Below are 23,789 nucleotides of genomic sequence, written 5' to 3' on the forward strand. Positions count from 1 at the left end.
AAATTGACAAAATGTGTGGAAGAAAAACAACTGGTTTACTTTTTTACAGGGCTGCGGAGTCGGGTCATATTTCAAACGACTCCGACTCCGACTCCGACTCCAGCTTTCTCAGATTAGCCGACTCCGACTCCGACTCCGGCTCCGGCTTTCAACAAATGGTTGGCTCCGACTCCGACTCCGACTCCGGCCTACCAACTCTAGCCGACTCCGACTCCAGCTTTCAACAAATGGTTGGCTCCGACTCCGACTCCGACTCCACGTATTTTTAAATGTTTCAAAAGTTAGTTAACTATTATTAGTTAATTATTTTTAAAACATTGATAAATAGGATTATTTAAATACTCTCTAAGCGTCATGTTTTCTCAAGAAAAATAAGTAAAGTAAAGTAAATAAACGGAAAAAAGTTTCTAGGTTACATGTTTTATACGTTATGGAAACAGAAATCAAAAAATATCTTCAGTTTTAGAGGCATTTTGAGAAGAACAGTTTTGTAAGTAAATTTGGATTTATTTGCTTAACCTCAAATTTGAAAATATTTTTTTCAAAGCTAATAAATTTAAATATTAAATTGTTATTTTTGAATGAATAATTAAAAGAAACCTGGCCTTAACGATCTATTGGACATTACAATTCAATTTGCTCACTTTCAGGCTGACATTTATAAGAAGCAAAGGAGCAATTCTCTGAGTTTTCGGTCATTCGATTTTTTTTGTATTTTTTAATCCGGCTGAAACTTTTTTGGTGCCTTCGGTATGCCCAAAGAAGCCAATTTGCATCATTAGTTTGTCCATATAATTTTCCATACAAATTTGGCAGCTGTCCATACAAAAATGATATGTGAAAATTCAAAAATCTGTATCTTTTGAAGGAATTTTTTGATCGAGTTGGTGTCTTCGACAAAGTTGTAGGTATGGATATGGACTACACTGAAAAAAAATGATACACGGTAAAAAAAATTTTGGTGATTTTTTATTTAACTTTTTGTCACTAAAACTTGATTTGCAAAAAAACACTATTTTTAATTTTTTTTATTTTTTGATATGTTTTAGAGGACATAAAATGCCAACTTTTCAGAAATTTCCAGAATGGGCAAAAAATTCTCTATATTTTGCTTTATTGAACTTTGTTGATGCGACCCATAGTTGCTGAGATATTGCTATGCAAAGGCTAAAAAACAGGAAAATTGATGTTTTCTAAGTCTCACCCAAACAACCCACCATTTTCTAATGTCGATATCTCAGCAACTATAGGTCCGATTTACAATGTTAAAACATGAAACATTCGTGAAATTTTCCGATCTTTTCGAAAAAAATATTTTCAAAAATTTAAAATCAAGACTAACATTTTAAACGGGCCAAACATTCAATATTACGCCCATTTGAAATGTTAGTCTTGATTTTAAATTTTTGAAAATATTTTTTTCGAAAAGATTGGAAAATTTCACGAATGTTTCATGTTTTAACATTGTAAATCGGACCTATAGTTGCTGAGATATCGACATTAGAAAATGTTGGGTTGTTTGGGTGAGACTTAGAAAACATCAATTTTCCTGTTTTTTAGCCTTTGCATAGCAATATCTCAGCAACTATGGGTCGCATCAACAAAGTTCAAAAAAGCAAAATATAGAGAATTTTCTCAGCTTTTCAAAAATATTTTTTTTCAAAAGTGGGCAAACATGGGCACTAATTTAAAAAAATGAAAAACTGCGACTATTTTCAAAAAAGTTACCTAAAAATGGCTATAACTTGAAAACGGTGCACTTTATCAAAAATTTACTAAAATACTTTTTGATTGCAAATTCGATTTTACATCGAAAAATGAAGTTGAAAAATTTTTGCGACCGATATTTCGATTTTTTGAAAAAAATCAGTATTGATTCAAAAAATCATAACTCGGTCAAAGATTTTTTGCCCATTCTGGAAATTTCTGAAAAGTTGGCATTTTATGTCCTCTAAAACATATCAAAAAATAAAAAAAAATAAAAATAGTATTTTTTTGCAAATCAAGTTTTAGTGACAAAAAGTTAAACAAAAAATCACCAAAAAATTTTTTACCGTGTATCATTTTTTTCAGTGTAGTCCATATCCATACCTACAACTTTGCCGAAGACACCAAATCGATCAAAAAATTCCTTCAAAAGATACAGATTTTTGAATTTTCACATATCATTTTTGTATGAACAGCTGCCAAATTTGTATGGAAAATTATATGGACAAACTAATGATGCAAAATGGCTTCTTTGGGAATACCGAAGGCACCAAAAAAGTTTCAGCCGGATTAAAAAATACAAAAATTAAAGAAAAAAGACCGATTCCGTAGAGAATTGCTCAAAGGGACAGGCATCTCGTTTTTTAAATGACAGTTTTAAACGAAACTTTTTTTTAAGGCGTACCTGGACATCACGCCATGGCTGAAGGAGATTATTATTGCAAATCAATGTATCTAAACAATTTCTTCGTGGAAAGGACGCTTAAGATGTCCTTTTCAAATATCGGTGACATGAAAAATATTTTACCCTGGAAATTTTTAATTTATTTTAATTTTAAAATTTTTTATACTTTAAAAAGGAGGCGCACGATACTTCGTGAATCTTCACCTAAAACGAAGCTTTATGAATGATCTTGCGCCTCCATCAATATATATGAAAAAACTTAAAATATTATAAATAAACAAATATCCACAAGTGAAATATTTTCTAGGTCACAATTATTCCATTTTTTTAAAGTACATTAATACATAAAGCATAAAGCACATTGATTTGCAATGATAATCACCTTCCGTTATATTGGCGTGGGATATACAGTATGAGGAAATTCGTACCAGTTGATCATTTGTTGAGATTTGTTCAACGATAATATGCAACGATATCAAAATATTTTACCTAAAATCAACATCAATATCAACAATCAATGATTATTTCAAAATTAGTTGCAACTTCTTTTGATATTTTTTGTTAGTTTAAATTATTTTAAATGCAACACTTTGATTTTCTTGTACTCAGTTATATACAAAATGCGCATGTTGAGATTGTTATAATCGTCATTGAGATTGTAAGAGATTGTTATTATCGTTGATTATTTGTAACAAAAGTTAAACTGTCAGTGACTCTTTTTCGATTTCCAAAAACAGTGATTGCAATTTTTAATCTTTTTATGTACCTCGTAATTTTTTTCCTAAAAAATGATTTAACTTAAAACCTCCAAGACATTCGCTATCGGGGTAAAAGATGACTGTGCGTGTACTTTTTTCAGAAAGAACTGGATGAAATTTGGTCAAATTTGAATTGAAAAGGCACATAAATATAGGCAAAAGGAAGCAGTCAAGAATCAATTAGATATGTCTGACTACATAACCAATATTTTTTTATATTTTTTTAAATTATGATACTACATACTTGGGTAAGAGGTTATCATTTAGTGATTATAGTGTAATAACACAATCAGAGCTTTCCAATCACAATAAAAAGCTTCAAAAACATAATGGCATCTGATAGATCAATTAAAAATATAAGATGTTTTGGATAACTGAACAATAAAAAAAAACATATTTTTTGTTGAATTTAAGATAACTCCGACTCCGACTCCGACTCCGGGTTATCAGAAATCTTCGGCTCCGACTCCGACTCCGACTCCAGCTCTTAAAATTTAGCCGACTCCGGCTCCGACTCCGACTCCAGCTGCTCGAGTTTTGACGACTCCGACTCCGACTCCGACTCCAGGTCCCCAAAAAGACCCGACTCCACCGACTCCGGCTCCGACTCCGACTCCGACTCCACAGCCCTGCTTTTTTAACTGTGGAGGGCGCTATTGTTATCCGATTCTAACCATTTTACCTTCATTAAATTAAAAACAAATTTTCTCAAGACATCATATTTTTGTTGCCCTAATCAGTATGGGAATCTGCTTCCTTCTAACTCTTTCTGCTCAACGGCCTGACAGCCGAGCAAGCTAATGCGTATTCCCCTGCTAGTGTGCTTGGTTTGAATGCCACAGGGTTTACTTTATTTTATTGTTTTTTGTACAATAAATGAAAAGAAATTGATTTATTCGTACAAGTACAAGCTGAGTTCAAAACATATATGGAAAAGACTCGGAAAAAATATTGGTAACAACCATATGGAGTGACATGAGTTATTTCACTTTTGAGTGAACCTTATCACTATCATAAATGATAAATTCCAAGTGAAGGTGAAATGCCACTCCCCCTCCTGCGTACATGTAAACTACCACAAACTAAAAATAGTTTTATAATCACCGGATAATTGGCACATAATTTGCTGCTTAAGCTGTTACTGGGGGGGGGAGCTCCCCCACCCCTTCCTCAAAACATTTATGGACAGCGAGGGGGGGGGGGGGGTCTTACCAACACACACACACACACCAAAATCAAACACGTCAAAATCTAAATCGATAAAGATGCACTCCCAACACAAAGAAATAAATCAATCCGTACTATCATGGGGATAATTTGTGATAAAGGTTTGTAACTGTTGGGGAAAAATGTTAGGTTTATAAAATAAATGTCTTGTTTGTTGTTGTTTTTTTTTAGGATTGTTTTAGTTGGAGGTTTAATATAATGAGAGGATAGGTGTAAAGGTTAATTAAAATTACTGGTTGCGTACTATAAAAAATTGCATAATGTAGAGGATATTGTTAAATTAATATTATAGGGGAAATGGTGGTGAGAAGAGGAAAAGAAATATTATTGATATGAGGATAGTAAGAGGTTGGTAAGTAGCGAGTGTAGTATTTTGGTTTATTTGAGTTGTATTAAGGTGTTATTACAACACACACACAACAACAACAGGTGGGGGGGGTGGGGTTGAAGAAGAATTTAGAGAGGGGGGAGGGAGTAGGGATTTTAATTTATTATAGTAAAAGTAAAGGTATGTGGTGTTTAATATTAGAAATGGTTTATGATATGGAGTAAGGGGAAAAACAGGATAAAATATAGAAATGGATATAAAGTGTGTGATGGAAGAAAAAGATAATATGGTTTAGTTTAATAGTTTATATCTTGAAAAGAAAATTAAGCATTAGAAATCTTCTTTAAAATGCCGATATTTAAGAAAAAAATATCCTTGGAAATTTAATACATCATTGGTTCGTCCAAATAAGTCTTCATAGTTATTCTCTACGATTTCGCAATATTATTTGATTAAAAATTTCGTATTTTTATCATGATAAAATTATGTCCATGTTTATTATTAAATACTAACACACTATCATCCGAATAAAAAAGGCAACTGTTTCAGTGTTTTTTCCAATGAAGAGGTGCAATTATCTAGGAAATCAGCCGATCTCAACCATTTTTATTTTTTATATTTTTTAAAATTTTGCTCAAACTTTTCTTTGACCAAATAAGCTATTTTTGTCATTGGTCACCCATACAAGTCACCATACAATTGTCGCAGCTGTCCATACAAAAATGGTATGTAATTTTCTGATCAATTTGGTGTCGTCGGCAAAGTAGTAGGTATTGTTGAGGACCATTGAGAAAAAATAAGTACACGGAAAACAAATTTGCAGATTTCTTTCATTGACTTTTTTTTCACAAAAACTGTGATTTTTGGAAAAAATCGAAATCTCATGCAAAAAAAACTAGACCTGAATTTTTTATATAAAATTGAATTTTTAATCTAAAAGTACTTTACACATTTTGATAAAGGGCTCCGTTTCCAAGACATAGCCACCGAAAGTTTGATTTTAGCGAAATATTTGCAGTTTTTCGATTTTAAAAAATAATGACAATTTTTTATTTTATTTTTTTTTTTTGAAAATTTGCTATAAAATTGTCTAAAAGACATTGCAGATTGTACCTCTGGTTGCTGACATACAGCGGCTTAAAAAAAAAGAAACATGAAAATTGCAGTTTCCTTAGTCACACCCTAGGGAGCGTTCATTTATTACGTAACGCAAAAACACGGATTTTTGGACCTCCTCCCCCCTCGTAACAAAATTTCCATACATTTTTTTGAAAATTTATATGGAGCGTAACGCGGCCTCCAGCACCCCCTCCCCCAACTGCGTTACGTAATAAAAGAACAATCCCCTACCATTTTCTTATGTCGATATCTCAGCATCTAATGGTCCGAGTTTTAATGTTAAAACATGAAACATTCGTTACATTTTCCGATTTTTTCGAAAAAAAATATTATCAAAATTTTTGAATCAAGACTAACATTTTAAAAAGGTTAAACATTCAATATTACGCCCTTTTCAAGGTAAATTAACTATAATCTGCAATGCTTTTTAAACAAATAATAAAAAATAATGAAAAATATGTCTCACTTAGGGCAAATTAAAAAAAACTCCAGATATTAAATTCGAATCTACACCATCAAAAAAGGCAGTGCGTGGCCGAATGGTTACGCTGTCCGCTTTGTAAGCGGATGATTCTGGGTTCGATTCCCATCTGCTGCAACCTTCCATCGGATGAGGAAGTAAAATGTCGGTCCCGGCCTTGGTTGTTAGGCCGTTAAGTCATTCCAGGTGTAGGAGTTCTCTCCATGCCATAAGTACAAACAACACACCAAACCAAGCCTACTCCGGTGGAATCGCTGGCGGCGGTTGGACTCGCAATCCAAAGGTCGTCAGTTCAAACACTGGGGTGGAAGGTTCCTTGGAGAAGAAAGAGGTTTGGGTGCTCTCCCCATTCAAGCCTTCGGACTCCTTGGTTCGAGCAGAAACTTGCAATAGAGACCACAAAAGACCCGGGGGTCGTTAATGTGGATGGTTTGATTTTTTTTTGATTTTTTGACCATTAAAAAAAATGCGAAATTAGATTAGATTAGATTAGATTAAAAAAAAATGCGAAATAACAACTATTTAGCAAGGATACAGTAACGTTCCCTTCACTCATTACTGAGTGTAGAGAAAGAACTCCCGCCATTAGTAGTCCCATTATAGGAGCAGAAATAGGATCCACCACAGACAGTGCTCAGCTAGCAAGCAACAGGTCCGGATGGACTCCAAGAAACTTCCAGGGAGGTAGTAAACCGGGAACAGTAAATTCGTTCGTCTGTGTCGTATCATAAAATATAACTATAAAATGAGTAATTCGTAATATAAATTGATGTCAACGGTCGAAAGAACAGGTACTAAAACCTTGAAAAGTGCTCTCGTTTCAAGATTGGATATGATAAATTATCATAATAACCAGAGGTGAGGCAGCACGCGGCATCTTAAAACATTTATTGCTGAACAAATTATCACCTATTCAGCAAGATCGCGGTCACTTGCGGCGTTTGTCCCGCACAAACTGGAATACCACAGTCTCAATCCGAACTAGCAGTTCAGAAGATGTACTCCGAAAGTGATCATTTCGTGCAAAGTGAAGAAGTGAAGAATTGTGGGTTCTTGAAAGTAAACACAAAAATGGATTCCACCGATCTCCGTCACGAGACCATAACCTTTACGGCCCTCGAGCCATCGGATCACCACCCCAGTCGTCGGCCACGACCCTGCGTGAAACGGATACTTCACGCCGGGGACACCCTGCTGTCACTGTTCGTGATCAGCCCGCTGGTGGTCAGCCACTGGCGGGGCACCTGGGGCTATATGGACCTAAACGGGGAGTACTTCCCAGCGTGGCACTCGTTCGCGCTGGGGTCAATCTTGCACACGGCACTTGCCCTGTTGCGGGAACCGCTGCAGGCGGAATTTTCCGGCCCGAGTCGGCAGGGTCAGGCGAAAAGTTGCTGGCGAACCGTGCGACGGTTTCTGGTTATCAAAGTGTACACGTACGTGTTTAGTATCAGCTGTATTATGCACTGGCGCGGCGGATGGGACGTGATGCGGATGTATCTGGGTTAGTATCGGAAAATGGTAGCTTGTTGTTTTGAAAAACCTAAAATTCTAAAATCGCAAAGAAGTTCTACAGCTGTAACCAACATAAAATAAACAATGAAAGAGGCCATCCATAAACTACGAGGACCATTTTTTTAGGAAATTCTTCAACCTCCAATGTGAAAAGTTATCCAAATGGTTTTATATGGAGCGTGGATACTAAATTTGATAGAAATAGACAAAGGCGATACGTGCTTCTTCCCAAAGTTAAGTCAATATTAGCCAAACGCGAGTTTAAGATATGTCAATAAAGAATGTATGCCATGTTTGCCTTTACACATTTATTTGAACCATATTGTGATTTGTCTGACCACGCCTTCCGTCGGACGGGGAAGTAAATGTTGGCCCTTGTCTAACCTAAAGGGTTAGGTCGTTAGCTCAGTCCAGGTGTAGAAGTCTTTTTCCTGGGTCCTGCCTCGGTGGAGTCGCTGGTAGGCAGTTGGACTAACAATCCAAAGGTCGTCAGTTCGAATCCCGGGGTGGATGAAAGCTTAGGTGCAAAAAAAGGTTTGCAATTGCCTCAACAATCAATCCTTCGGACACCTAGTTTCGAGTAGGAATCTCGCATTCGAGAACGCCAAGGCAATGATGTAGAGCGAATAATTTGATTTTGATTTATTTGGTTTTTGTGATTTAGGGGAAAGCATGTTATTCCATCAAGAATGTACTGACTCACCATTCTTATTCAAAAATTGTTGAAGTTACGCACCCAATCCTGAAATAATTTGATTATAAAAAAATACAAATTTTGTTGTAATTCTTTATGGAAAGGGTTGCTTAGGGGATGAATATAAAATTATATCGATAGTTCCCGTAATTTTGGAGAAACTAAAAAAATTAGTCTAAAATGTCTGTAACAAAAATCTGGGTGAAAAAGCTCTGGTTCATGTGCACCGTTAATTAACACCGATGCAATTCATGGGGAAGCATAAACTAGAAAGTTCCCAGAATAACGTGAATTTTTCATTGTTTTTTATTTTTTATTATTTTAAAGATCGGAATGGTTTTTCTCCAAAGTATGCATGAAAAATTAGGTAAGATGCTGTTGAAAAAACAAATCATTTTAAAATCGTGCAATACGTACAAAAAGCGAACCGTACAAATTCTCCATGATTAAAAACAAATATTGGCCTTAATCACTCAGCTTACCTTCTTTAAAACGAATCTGGTTTTCCTGAAAAGAGAAGCGAAAAAGAAGCATATTATTTATCTGTAAATTTATTATTAATAACATGGAATACAACTTCAAGTATTTGTGTAAAGGGTACTGTACAAAAAAATGCTCAAAATAGTTTTGTAATACGTGGCTTGTCGAAACGTCAGATAGCCCATTTTGCATCCATTTCACATGGATAATTCTCCACCAACTCACACGAAATCGAGAAAACTTGCGCCGATCCCTCTTCGATTTGCGTGAAACTTTGTCCTCAGGGGTAACTTCTGACCCTGATCACGAACCCGAGGTTCGTTTTTTTAAATATTTCGTGACGGAGAGGCGGTAGGACCCCTTCCATTTTTGATAGTTTGCATTTTCTATAGTTTGCATCCTGAAAATGTGACAAGATGGAAATTTAGTGTTGAAGGGATTTTTTTTGTAACATTGGACGCCCTATTTGATGGCGCACTCAAAATTAAAAAGAAATCATTGAGCAGTTCTCTCAGATTTCGGTCATTCTATTTTTTTGTAATTTTAATCCGACTGAAACTTTTGGTGCCTTTGTTATGCCCAAAGAAGCCATTTTGCATCATTAGTTTATCTATATAATTTTCCATACAAATTTGGCAGCTGTTCATACAAAAATGATACATGAAAATTCAAAAATCTGTATTTTTTGATCGATTTGGTGTCTTCAGCAAAGTTGTAGGCAGGGCTGTGGAGTCGGAGTCGGAGCTGGAGTCGGAGCCGGAGTCGGTGGAGTCGGGTCTTTTTGGGAAGCTTGGAGTCGGAGTCGGAGTCGGAGTCGTAAAAACTCGAACAGCTGGAGTCGGAGTCGGCTAAATTTTATTAGCTGGAGTCGGAGTTGGAGTCGGAGTAATCTTAAATTCAACAAAAAATATGTTTATTTTTTATTTTTTTGGTATTTGCTATATAACAGATTAATTTACAAAACTTCCAATATTTTTTTTTTCAATTTGCATGCGTGCATGCGTTGTCATTTTTTTTTAGAGAATACTAAATGATAAACTATTAATCAGCTCTTACCCAAGTATGTAGTATCATCATAACTCAAAAAAAATATTGGTTTTGTAGTCAGAAATATTTAATTGATTTTTGACTGCATCCTTTTGCCAATATTTATGTACCCTTTAAACTCAAATTTGACCAAATTTAATCTAGTTCTTTCTGAAACAAGTACACACACAGTCATCTTATACCTCGATAGCGAATCTTGGTGGTTTTAAGTAAATCAATGTTCAGGAAAAAAGTTACGAGGTACATAAAAAAATATAAATAATAATCACTATTTATGGAAATCGAAAACAAAAAAATCACTGACAGGATAACTCTTCCAACAAATATTCAACGATTATAACAATCTATTACTTGGAACTCAACATGCGCATTTTGTTTATAACTTTGTACAAAAAATTAAAAGTGTCTGAGAATGTTGATCCTTAGGCAAACTATTTTGATATTGTTGCAAATTATCGTTGAACAAATCTCAAGATTTCAGGATAGGACAGGATTTCAAGATAAAAAAATATCCGTGACCTAGAAAATATTTATCCTGTGGATTTTTGTTTTTTATCCAATTCTAAGTTTTTTCATATATTTTCATGGAGGCGCACGACCATTCATAAAGCTTCGTTTTAGGTGAAGATGCAAGAAGTATCACGCGCCTCCTTTTAAATATATAAAAAAATATTCAAATAAATCCAGAATTCCGAGGTAAAATGTTTCTAGGGCACGGATATTTGAAAAGGACCCCTTAAGCGTCCTTACCACGAAGATTTTTTTAGATACATTGATTTGTAATAATAAACTTCATCAGCCTTGGCGTGATGTCGATGTACGTCTTGAAAATTTCAATGGAGCTTTAAAAAATAGTTTCGTTCAAAATTGTTATTAAAAAATACAAGGTAACTTTGATAGTCACTGTGCTTCTTATAAATGTGAACTTAAAAGTGAGCAAATTGAATTTTTATATTAAATCAATCATTAAGGCCAGCTTTCTTTTTATGATCATTAAAAAAACAACAATGTAATATTTTAGCTTTTAACGTGAAGACTTCCATCATTGTCATGATTTTTCCTTCAAAGATATAAATTTTGCGTCGCTTTCAATATTTTGACAAAATTCCTTCAACAAGTTGTTTAGAATAGTGCCCTACACATGCTGATTCCTTTTGGTAACGATTATCCCATTCCTTGTTAAGTTATGGAAATCGTCATTAATCAATGATTGCCAACTAGGACGTCAATGACTGTGCCACAAAAGTATATAAATTTTGAAGCACAATTGATTTAGATCAAAAATTCCTTCAGTGGCTTCAAGAAGGCAACAACCGGCACATGCTGATTCCTTTTGGTGCTGAAATTCGTTAAATTGAATTTAATACACAATTTTTTATAGTGATGATTAATTTTCTTCGAAAATGATCAACGGCTTCACCTTAATCAATTGAATGAAAATTTGAGGTTAAGTAAATAAATCCAAATTTACTTACCAAACTGTTCTTCTGCAAATGCCTTGAAAACTGGCGTTTTTTTATTTCTGTTTCAATAACGTCTAAAACTTGTAAAAATAGATTTTTTTCCGGTTTTTTCAACTTAAAGAGTTTTCAAATAATCCTATTTATCAATGTTTTCGAAATAATAGTAGACTAACTTTTGAAATATTAAAAAATATGTGGAGTCGGAGTCGGAGTCGGAGCCAACCATTTTTTGAAAGCTGGAGTCGGAGTCGGAGTCGGAGTCAGCTAGAGTTGGTGGGCCGGAGTTGGAGTCGGAGTCGGAGTCGGTTGGATCTGAAAGCCGGAGCCGAAGTCGGAGTCGGATTCGGCTAATCCCAGAATGCCGGAGTCGGAGTCGGAGTCGGAGTCGCTTGAAATATGACCCAACTCCGCAGCCCTGGTTGTAGGTATGGATATGGCCACAACTGAAAAAAATGATACACGGTAAAAAAAAATTGATGATTTTTTATTTAACTTTTTGTCACTAAAACTTGATTAGCAAAAAACACTATTTTTATTTTTTTTTATTTTTTGATATGTTTTAGAGGACATCAAATGCTATTTTTTCAGAAATTTTCAGGTTGTGCAAAAAATCTTTGACCGAGTTATGAATTTTTGAATCAATACTGATTTTTTCCAATAATCGAAATATTGGTCGCAAAAAAATTTCAACTTCATTTTTCGATGTAATCATTTAATGAAAATAGTGTTTTTTTTTTGCAAATCAAGTTTTAGTGACAAAAAGTTAAATAAAAAATCACAAAACAAATTTTTACCGTGTATCATTTTTTTTCAGTGTAGTCCATATCCATATCTACAACTTTACCGAAGACACCAAATCGATCAGAAAATTCCTTCAAAAGATACCGAATTTTGAAAACTGAAAAATGACCTTTCTGAGTTAATGTTGATTCGAAAAGAACATTAAATTTCCCTTGAAATGACATGTTCCAAAAAATGTTTAAGTTCACTTTTTCAGTGTTTTTTTCGATGAATCAAATCGGGCGTCCCATTTCAAATAAAAGTCCCTTTAACACAAATTTTTTTCGCATGATCAAAAATTAAATGGGCCGTACCGCCCCTCCGACACGAGATATTAAAAACGGACTCGTTATTAGGGACAGAAGATGCCCCTTAAGACAAAGTTTCACGCAAATCGATGAGGGGTCGGGGCAACTTTACCCGATTTCGTTTGAGTTGAGATAATGTGCAGCCTGAAATAGTGATGTTTGGAAATTTTGTCAAACGAACTTTTATTAAAAATTAGACAATTTGATAGCGTGTTCAAAATAAAAAAAAAACCTTTTCTCGTAGAAAAAAATACAAAAATAGTTTCAAATTTAACAAACATGGAAAAACGTCAATTATTTAAATTGTAAATAATGTTCATGAATTTGAGATGAGAACCACGAAGGAATATATTCTCGTTTATAGTGCAAATGCACCACACTCATGAATAAATGATTCGTGGTTCTGAAATTCATGAACACAATTTACAATTTCAAGAATTATTTGTATTTAGTGTACTTTTCGAATCTGCAATGACCCAGAAGGGAAAACTTGTAGTTAAGAACTATTTTTTTATTTATTTATTTATTTTTTTTTTTTTTTCATTTTAGAATGTCATGTTCTGTTTTTTGTAACTTTGCAGAGTTATTTTTTGAGTGTAGCATTAATCTGAAGTAATATGAAAATTTGATTTGCGTTTTTATCACTAATTTCCCTTCTTTTGTAAGGCACAATGCACAAATAAGGCAGCATTTTGAGTGCGAGGGGGGGGGAGGAGTTGAATGTTTATGACGATCCATACAAAATGATTTTTAGATTTAATCTAGATTAAATTTTCAAAAGGTCCTATCTGCATAGGAAACCCATGACTCATAGGTTGTTTCGGAAATTTAACCTAGAAATGAAAAAAAAACAACGGTTTGAGATAGAGCTTTGGACCCTCCGCCCAAGTTGCTCAAAGTAGGGTTTTTCACGATCTTGTTTCACAAAAAAGACAAATTCTAAACTACACTACAAAACTAAAATTCAATGCGCAAAGTGTGAACTGAACAAATCGATCACAAATTATAAAAAGTTGTTCAGGATCCTAAAAATGCAACCGAAAAAAAACATATTCTGAAAAATCGACCAAGTCTAGCCACCCTAACAGTCACACACTTAAGTATTTAATCCCTGACAAATCCAAAGCAGCACACGTTCCACTCAATCATCTGTTATAGTTATTTCCCGCTTCAAATTAGTTTTTTCCAATGTTACAGCCACATTTCACGAGACGCAAACAACACAAGCGCCCCCTTAATTGTCCGGTTTTTGCAATTTTCCAGATCACGACGTGTGGCCGGCAATGACGGTGTCCGCCATCTGCTTCGTTCCACTTGTACTGATGAAATCGGTCCGCAACCTGCTCGCGCCGCCCTTTCTAATCCTGACCGACCACAAGGAGTGTGCGTTCAGCTTTCCAACGCGATTTCGAATACAGGTAAGAGTATCGTTTGTTAATTTAAGAGGAACCTGTAATTTTGGTATTTTACAAAAATGCGCTATTTGTTTTTTTTAGAAAAGTTATTTTTTCCGCTTTCACGGACCCAATCGGAGAGACTTCAAAGTTAAAAAAATGAAAATTTGGAAAGTGTAATTTCAGAAGGTTGAATATTACCTCTTTTATGATGTAATGTTACAACAATTTAGACTGAAATAATGATATTCCAACAGAAAAGTGGTAGAATTACACATTTGTTTTTGGCATAAAAAAATGTAACACTCCCCAGATGTAATATTGCCATGATTTTTACTGTGTTGCTCATTCAAAGAATGACACTTGTTTTCAGTGAGTGGAAAATTTCCAACAAAACCAAATGCTATCTCAGACAATTCCACGTCTATTCATAAGACAACTCAAATCAGATCATTTTTTCTTCAACCATCTTGTGATAAGGTTAATGTTCCTCGTACCAACAGGAAAGTTTCCATTGCAGTTCCTTTGACCTCTTCAAGTGCTTTCCTTTCACAGCAATAATAATAAATCAATCTATACATCAAACAAACATGGGTCGTCGTCACTTGTCCACGACATCTTCGCAAACACACCTCACGGTGGGAATCCACCGCAAAGAGCCTAACCCCAATGCCAATAATCGTTCAAACACTGAAAACTCAAGTGCTGCATGATTCACCCACATGATCAACGGCTTCTCAGTGTCATACAAACTATCCTACCACAAGTATTGTCCGTTTTATTCAAAGGTACACGCCGCGCGGCATTTCAGAATATGCCATAGACATTGTTGCCAGCGATTTTCTGCACTTTTGGTGCAATATAAAACATACCTGGCAACAATGCCAGGCGATTCGAAGAAGAAGATCAACAAAAACAAAACGCGCAGTATGGGATTTGACAGTACGCATTTGTCGAAAGTGCGGCGCGTCGTTTCGAGGCTGGTTAGCCGCGTGTCTTTCTCGGTAATACGCGCAATATACAATACACCCGAACAAGGAAAGACAAAGCCTGTAAAAAAAAAAGTTGCAGCGGAAATCAAGTTTCGAAACAGCAATCATTGATTGCCGTTCTCCCTCCTTACCATAAGGCCACGACGGCTTGAAAGCAAAGCTGATGAATGAAACGTTCTGCTTTAATGGCAGCATTCAATGACAGAGAACTATTGTTTGGGTGTAGAATTAATTGATATTGATGATCTTAAAAAAACAGTTTTTTTTTTAATTTGATGAAACTTCTAGATAAAATTTTCATAAAGTCCTATCTGCATAGGAAACCTATGACTTTAGGTCGTTTTGAATATTTACTTTTAAAGAATTTAAAGAAAACCAAGCTACTACCCAACAATCCCTAGCTCCATAACCTCTCTAGCAAGAATACTGACCGACTGAGTGTTACTCTGACAATGAGCAAATCCAAACCAGAGTCCGCTAAACAACAAAGTGATAAGCTCTACTAGCCGGTGTTCAAGTGTTTGTCAACCACCACACACTAGCTTAGCATAGCAGCTGCTACTAGTGATGATGATAACCGTCACCGGCGCGGCTTGAATGCGGACACAGAGAAAGCGAAAGGGGCGCCTCTACCTCGTGTGACAGATTGATATATAAGATACTAACTTGGTGCAGGTGGAGTCTATTGTTCTAAAAAAAAAGTTTCACTGGTGATCGTGGAATGCGATATCAACCATGCGCGTGCGAAAAAGCTTCTTAAAGCTCGCATGGTGACAGTGAAAAATGCATCGTCAAATTTGATCCATTAAAATTTTCATAAATTTATTCGAAAAGTCTTTTAAGAATACTTGAAAATTAGTTAGATAGTTTAATGTTATTTTAAACTTATATTAAACATGTTTTGCAACTTTGGCTAGTAACTGTAAAAAAAGATAATTGAAAAAGAAAATTTTAACCAACCTACTGGAATGTATTTTGTAGGTCTATTTTTAATACAAACTCTTAGACATGCTTTCCAGGACCGGTGGTGTAAGGGTAAGCGTGGTTGCCTCTCACCTAGTCGGCCTGGGTTTGATCCCAGACGGTCCCAGTGGCATTTTTCTAGACGAAATTTGTTCGATCACGCCTTCCGTCGGACGAGGAAGTAAATGTTGGCCCCGGTCTAACCTAGAGGTTAGGTCGTTAGCTCAGTCCAGGTCGACTCCCTGGATCCTGTCTCGGTAGATTCACTTGTAGGCAGTTGGACTCACAATCCAAAGGTCATCAGTTCGAATCCCGGGGTAGATGGAAGCTAAGGTGTGAAGAGAGGTTTGCAGTTGTCTCAAGCCTTCGGACACGTAGTTTCGTGTATGGATCTCGCAACCGAGAACGCCATGGCAATGCTGTAAAGCGAACAATTTATGTATTTATTTCCAACTTATATTTATCACCAAAATTCCACTAAGTCACAAGTCGAGAACACAGCAAAAAATCCGATGGTAAAATCGCATGCAAAAGCATGCACACCACCTTCGTCAAAATAAACACTTCATATTACACACTGCATGTACATTTTTTTTGCAAACACAAAAAAAAAGTTGCAACCGACGGGATTCAAACCCAGCAGCAACGGTAAGGACTGGCGCCTTAGCCCACTTGGCCATCAGACCGATGAAAAGTTGTAAGGATAAACGCATATATCAGCTTGACATTTCGGGCAAGTAGGTTTCCCATACTGATGGGCTACATATTTCAGGGTGTAAAATCACATAAAGTTGTATAAAATAATGCAATATTTATTTTACACCCAGGCCTTTTACACGCAGGCGGATTACTACTTTTTTAGCTGTGAAGGTCAAGACTAATGTTTGAAAAATCATAGAAAATCATTACATTAATAAAATCATACTTTTACCATAGCTAGAAAATGGCCAAATCAAGCAAGGCCAATAAAAAATGCCTACACCAAAATTCAGAATCAAGTTAATCGTTCTCTCAAAATTTATTGAGGGTTCAGTGCCAAAATCGATAGAATAATAGGGGGATGGCGTCGCTATTTTTAGACCACGTTTTCCACTTTTTCTCATCGAAACCGACTACTTTATCGACTTAATTTTGCTGGGCGAGATAGGACGCCGTCTATTTTTAGACGATGACTCAGCACTTTTCCACTCTTTCACTTAAAAAAACAGATGGCAGCACGATGTAACGCCACGTCCCTATGGTACCAACTCACACCATCATAACAAATGAGTTCATTCGTTAGTTGAATCAATAAATCTCCAACAAGTGTCATACATCGACTTCTGACTTCTCCATGGTCACCAAGCTGTGGTGGCCGAGGCAGCTAAGTCATTGGATTGGTTTGTCAAAGGTCTCTGGTTCGATTCCCGTTGTCGACACTTTTGGTTTTTTGTTTGACGGATGAACTTTTTTTGCAAATGAACCTCGAGAGAATAGTTCTATCGCCCATCTCGAGCTGTGTTCTCTGCGTCCGTGAACGGTACCACTATTCTCTCGACTCGAGACGATCATTCTCTTGGACTAGCGCTGCCAGTTTTGGGTGTAATAATAACAAATCACAAAATAAATTAATGGATGACTCATTCGTCATTACTGTAGAAGGTATATTCATGTTGGAGGGTTATACAACTCCAAAATAGGGTTGCCAGAGGATCTAAATCTTTTCTGCGTGGAAAACAAAATAAATTATTTCCCAGTATTCATTTTATTAAATCGTTTTTATATGCATATATTTTGATAATCTTTCTTGAAAAAATCATGACGAATCTATACATCCAATGTGACTCTTCTGAGTTGTATGTCAAATTCACGTGTTGATCGCATGTAGCGAGATTTCCTCAAAGATTGCCGCAGTGGAAAGTTCAACTGCTGTCAACGGTAAAGATGGATTGCTGATAATTTCTTCTCGCCGCGAATGTTCCAAAGCAAACAGCAGTGACAGGCCGAATTTCAACTCAATTTGGTATCTCTTTACACAGGCGGCTGTCATCTATTTATACTCTTCAGGCAATCCAGAAGATAATGTCCAAATTTGATTTTCTTTTTCAGTACGCATAATAAGAAGATCTGATTGTATGACGCGAATACCAAAGTCCTTTGTCATGTTATATGCGTCTTCTTCTAACTTATCATCCAGATTTATAAATATACACGATGAATTGTAAAAATCAATGAAGCTGTGTACCCGGTTATCATCGACCTCCCGGAATTTTCTGGGTCCATTCTTTTTGTTTAATCAGATCATAATAGTTATCTCTTGTGACAGTTGGGGAAATTGGGTACATGTATCACGACCATAGCACGCCTGCCTGTCAAAACTGGTAAATATTATGATCTGATTAAAAGACGAATGAACGGCGATGTGCGTCATCGATTTATTTCGTGTGAATATTTTGTGATATGGCAGTTAGATGATATACATATTGCTACGTGTGTACCTTTTTAAACAGATTTTTTTTGTCATTGCTTATGAAACTGATGACTATAAGTTTGGAGTAAATATATAAAAACTTTCTGATTACATTTAAGGTAACCCGAATCTTAAAGGTCATCAAAGTTTAATCGTCGGCTTCCGGGCTGAAATTTATCTTGAAGCCAATATTAAAAATACATGTTTAACTTTAAACCAGTTATTTTCATAAAGAACTATATTTAATTTTAAAAGAAAATTTTGAATAAGTGTCCACGTAATGCTTGAATGGCCATCGCACATGCACTGCCCACTGACGATTCGCGTGCAGTCCCAGATCAAAGTACATGAATAAAAATTCATCCACATCTGTCTATCAATGTTGCTTATCATAACACTGAATGACAGCGGATCTGCCATCCAATGCGCCCTCATCGCTTATCACGAAAAAGCCTTTTTCACGCGCGTGCCGTCAAAAATGCCAACTTTTACTTTGAAAAGTTCGTATCTTGGGGCCTTATGAAGTTATCTCTGTTTACAATAAATATCTATCTAAATTTTCCAAGAAATCCAAGAAAATCTAATTTCATATTACCTTTTCATTCTCCATACAAGCATTGGAGAGAAACCATTCGACCCTGTCTAATTTTGAAAAATTCAATGTGTATGTGTTTTGGGGATCTCAAACTTCATGCTTTCCCTCGAGTTGAACCTGCGCAGAAAATTTTGTTGGTCGGTGTAGCCTTTTGTTTGTTCGCAAACCTAAATTCACTTTTTTGTAATATTTGCAATTCTTCAAACATAGATGTTGGTCTTTTTACATCAACAAGAGTCTGATGCAACGAGATTTATGTTACAATCATGTTAGTATCTTTGAACCTGCTGAAATTAATCGATACAAGTTTTGATTCATGTCCTAATGTAAAATCTACTAAACGATTTGCATCAAACTTAGACTTTTTTTACAATCAAATTGTTTCAGAATTTATCCATAAATCGTCGCCGTCGTGCTAACTTGTCGTACGTGCATTTTGGGTCAAATTGAGTTAAGAACGACCTTTTTTGATCCCAAAAATTCGATTTCAATCCTGAGATATTCAAATTGTCATTTTTTGTCACTTTTCGTATGAAAGTAGTTTCAATTTTGTCGTGCTATCTTGTCACTCCCTGAAAATTTATGTAAGTTCGACAATTGGCCAAAGGGATTTCAGGTCAGAACGCGTTTGACGCACGTACAAGTTAGACCACCGTAAACATTTGTAATTATAACTCGAGACTCCAGCAACCAACTCCAACCAAACTTCGGGGCAATGTACAGAATGGTCAACCAAACATAACGTGTTTGTTATTGTTTACATTGCGTGCTCTAGTATTTGTTTATTAAAGGTTAAACATTGCAACGCGTTTTTCTCGGAACGTCGAAATGGCGGATGCTACAAGATAGCACGACGACGTAGAAATGCAACGATTTTGCAAGAAGGAAACAACAACCTCTCCGATTTGCTGTGTACTCCTACACGGATCTCAAGCCCTTTACCTTAGCCGGCCATATCGGCCAACGTCACGTAGTTCTTCCCGGAGCGACCCAAACTTGTAATGAGTACTAGGGTGGGTACGGATTTTGAAAAGTTCTCAGATCAAGTTCTGGTGTGGTTCCCCTTGTAGGGCATACCCAAAGGGACTCTCACACCAAATTTCAGCTCATTTGGTTGAAAACTGGCTTGTCTCAAGCGGGTTCAAGTTTACATGGAAATTACTATGGGAAATTTTGAATTTTCGTTCATTCGCTCGTACAGGCCTGGGGAAAACATGTAGAAACTTCTAGGATGGCCAGAAATGAGCGGAATCGTCTGGAGAACAACTTTCCCTAAGAGACCAGGTCGATTCGTTCAACCCCCATCGAGCTCAACGGCAATACATCCGGGGTTTTCGGAACCAACGGTTTTCCTCAGAAAAGCATCAAATTTTCCTTAGCATGCTATGAATGCTTGATGAACAGCGCGATGCCACGTGTCAAACAGCTACCACGTGATTGTAAAATTTGCACCATAACAGTTTTTTTTTCTTATTTGGAGGTTCAGAATACAGATAAATAGTATCCTGATCACCATAAATGATAACTCGTTGGTTCAAAAAGCAATAAAAAGTATTTTTTCATAGGCGATGCTAGTCCACGTGGTAGCTGTTTGACATGTGGCGTCGCGGTGTTCATCAAGCATTCATAGCATGCTAAGGAAAATTTGATGCTTTTCTGGGGAAAACCGTTGGTTCCGAAAACCCCGGATGTATTGCCGTTGAGCTCGATGGGGGTTGAACGAATCGACCTGGTCTCTTAGGGAAAGTTGTTCTCCAGACGATTCCGCTCATTTCTGGCCATCCTAGAAGTTTCTACATGTTTTCCCCAGGCCTGTAGGAGCGAATGAACGAAAATTCAAAATTTCCCATAGTAATTTCCATGTAAACTTGAACCCGCTTGAGACAAGCCAGTTTTCAACCAAATGAGCTGAAATTTGGTGTGAGAGTCCCTTTGGGTATGCCCTACAAGGGGAACCACACCAGAACTTGATCTGAGAACTTTTCAAAATCCGTACCCACCCTAATGAGTACATTTACAACTGATAACCGTTCTAGAAAGGCCGCGTCGTTGGCGTCTCCCCGGGCAAATTCCTACACCTTGCGTGAAGACGCCGAATCATCAAATTGTTTGTCACTATCAGTGTTTATAAATAAAACACAAACAAAACGCATCGAGCCCGATTGGAAATATTTCAGGAACTTTCCAGTCCTGCACGGTACGCACGTTTTCGGTTTTGTAACAGTGTATAGTACATTTTGTGTTGCGGCGCTGCTTGAACCGGTTACTATACGCGATCAACCGATTCACTTGTACTAAACGGTTGAATCGCGCGAATCTTTCTCTCAGCAGGTACCGCTCCGGTCCGTAATCCGAACAGCCACTCAATTGAGCTGTTGTACACGGTGACCACGACGACAACCCTTGAACACTGGTTTTGATACATTCCAGGTACAGCAGTCACTCACACATGCTTTGACGTTTGTTATCGAATTGGACTTTGTCAATCCGACGGGGAACGAAATGCGAGGTGCCATACAAAACTATGTCGCACTACCGAGGTTATACTGTCAGCAAAACAGTAATCCCTCGGATTCTGGATTGATAGCGTGAGCACTACACACATACAACCAGCGGGGGCACTCTTGAGGTTCTCGCCCTCTCACTCGCTCGTCGACGCTGCGGCCAGGCCGACTGGCCATTTGCTGATTAGAATAATTCGAATGATAACAGTTTCTTTCTGATCTACGGCTGATTCGGATCATCCAGCCGCTCGGTACTGCCCTCGCTCACTTGTGGCGGCGTCGTCGTCTCTAATCGGCCTAATTTGTGCCTGTGAGTGCCTCGAGGAAGTCGGATCGACGCAGCAGTTTTGCAAACGACGCGATCAACGACGGATCGTGCTCCCTCCATCGGAGGATCTCCCGTACTAATCCAGCTGTACGCACAACGCAACACAGTCGGCGGAAGTCGTCGTCACGCGTCGCGTAGTTCCAAGTGCTTCGCCGGTAGCTGACCTTTCCCAAAGTGTAGAATCTAGACCGAGCGGACCAGCCGGACCTTAACCTCCAGAGTTGATTGTGTCCACGCCGGTTACCGCGCGCGGAACACCTCGCGCATATATTTCGCTGAGGCTTGACACTTTAACGCGCTATTAATCAAATTATCAATCAATTTAAAGAAAAAAATGTAATCAGCAACAATTCTAAGTGATTTATTCAAATTACGCGTGTACGCCGTGGAAGTGTGGAAGCAGCCGTTTGGAGAAGCTTTTGTTTTTTTTCGGTACTACACAAATAGAGACAGGGGTTGGAGACCGGACCCGAGTGCTGAAAATTGCGCGAATCCAAAGCCACCTAATTGGCTGGACGAGCGTGCACTTGCTGTGTCACTTGTTTGAATGCCGACGGCGAACACCGGGGGAAGAATCTGTTGTGGTTTTACGCTGGGAGAGAGTTATGGGCGTAACACGCGGTGGTACCACGCTAGTGCACCCGAATAGCGGGAACTGATTTTGGAGAAACGTGATTGAATTTCGATACTTCCTGTTGATAGATAAAGCAGTCAAAGTTGAAACGCCATAGTTCAAAATTTAGGAAATCATCCACCATCTCCGATTGTACAGTTACTTTGACGATATGGGTTAAACACTATCAACTTTAACGAAATCGGAAAATTTGTCACAGTCCCGCATCGATCAGCATGGAAGTTTCTAGTTAGAAAAAATGTCGATTAGAACAGCGTTCCAAAACATGAGCCAAAATTATGTTAGTAAAATGAGACTTACTGTGTTTTCTCTTTTAATGATAAAAGTTCAAGTTCAGTGATTAAGTTCACTTACTTTATGGTTCAAACCTACAGAGCAGATTTTTCCAAACGCTTGTCGGATCGGTCAGAACTCAGACTACTTGAAGCTAAAAGAAGATTTTTTTCAGTATGAGTCGTACATTTATCCAACGAGGCTCTGCCGAGTTATTTGAAAACACTAGGCCAAAAACATTTTTGTTATAATATTTGTTATACAGCGTCGTGAATTTTTTTATTAGATTGTTCAGTAATAACAGATTAAGAACATTTTAATTTATTCTTCGAACAAATCTTTCTTATTATTTTTTTGTTATTTTAACAACTTATCCGTTCATCCTAGTAACAGTTGGACGTATTCTTCCATAACACAACATTTTATTCCAAAGTTTTTTAGGCTTTCAACTATTGTCAGACCAATAACAAATTTGGTTGTGATAACATAAACTGTTATTAAACCGTTAAACAAAAATTGATTTTTCGAAGAGATTCCATAACACTTTCTGTTATTTTAACAATATTTGTTATTGAAATGGCATGGCAATTTTGTTATTACCGTCTGCCCGGGAGAACCGAATTGAGGTGTTGATCCAAATGTCACGTTTTATTCCCTTACTTTCATTCATTAGAATTTTTGTCCGCCATATAAGTTTGTAGAATTCTTATACATATAAATTAGTGTTTTTACAGTCTACAAGCATTGAAAATTTCTCATTTGAATTATTTTAAAACGTAGAATCATTTTTTCATAAAATTTATTCCCCACGAAAACAGCATCAGGCTCCAATCAGGCTTAAATTTTTTCTGGTGTGTTCCTTGGCCGAAATAGTTAGACCCGTATTTTTGTAAATTGAAAGACACATCTTATGGTACCCAAACATGTATAGGTCATCGCTTAAATTTTAAAAGTATCGCAATTTTAGTAAAAAAAAAAGTTCTTTTTTGCCGTTTTTTGCCACTTTCCTGTATTTTCGAACGGCGCGTCGGAAACCCAATTTTTATTTTCAAAAAATCATATCTC

The 23,789-nt window shown here is 36.8% G+C and overlaps 2 protein-coding genes across 4 annotated transcripts in view; one reads left to right on the top strand and one right to left on the bottom strand.

Annotated features, from left to right (window-relative positions):
* LOC120422968 (phosphopentomutase) overlaps positions 1 to 23,789 on the bottom strand; it is a 192,028-nt gene that overhangs the window by 117,651 nt on the left and 50,588 nt on the right. The window contains exon 2 of the mRNA XM_052708945.1: positions 8,997 to 9,021. The gene's annotated coding sequence lies outside the window, so the exon portion shown is untranslated. The remainder of the gene's footprint in view (positions 1 to 8,996; positions 9,022 to 23,789) is intronic.
* Positions 6,950 to 23,789, top strand: part of LOC120422975 (uncharacterized) — a 30,945-nt gene continuing 14,105 nt past the window's right edge. The window contains exons 1-3 of one of the 3 annotated variants that reach the window (XM_039586575.2): positions 6,950 to 7,163; positions 7,223 to 7,809; positions 13,856 to 14,010. In XM_039586575.2, coding sequence (XP_039442509.1) covers positions 7,075 to 7,163; positions 7,223 to 7,809; positions 13,856 to 14,010 — 831 coding nt within the window. In that variant the 5' untranslated portion in view covers positions 6,950 to 7,074. Of the gene's footprint in view, positions 7,810 to 13,855; positions 14,011 to 21,707; positions 22,250 to 23,789 lie in introns of those variants that run through there. The other 2 variants (XM_052708946.1, XM_039586577.2) reach the window with 2 other exon arrangements.

Source organism: Culex pipiens, chromosome 2, assembly GCF_016801865.2.
Source record: "Culex pipiens pallens isolate TS chromosome 2, TS_CPP_V2, whole genome shotgun sequence".
NCBI lineage: Eukaryota > Metazoa > Arthropoda > Insecta > Diptera > Culicidae > Culex > Culex pipiens.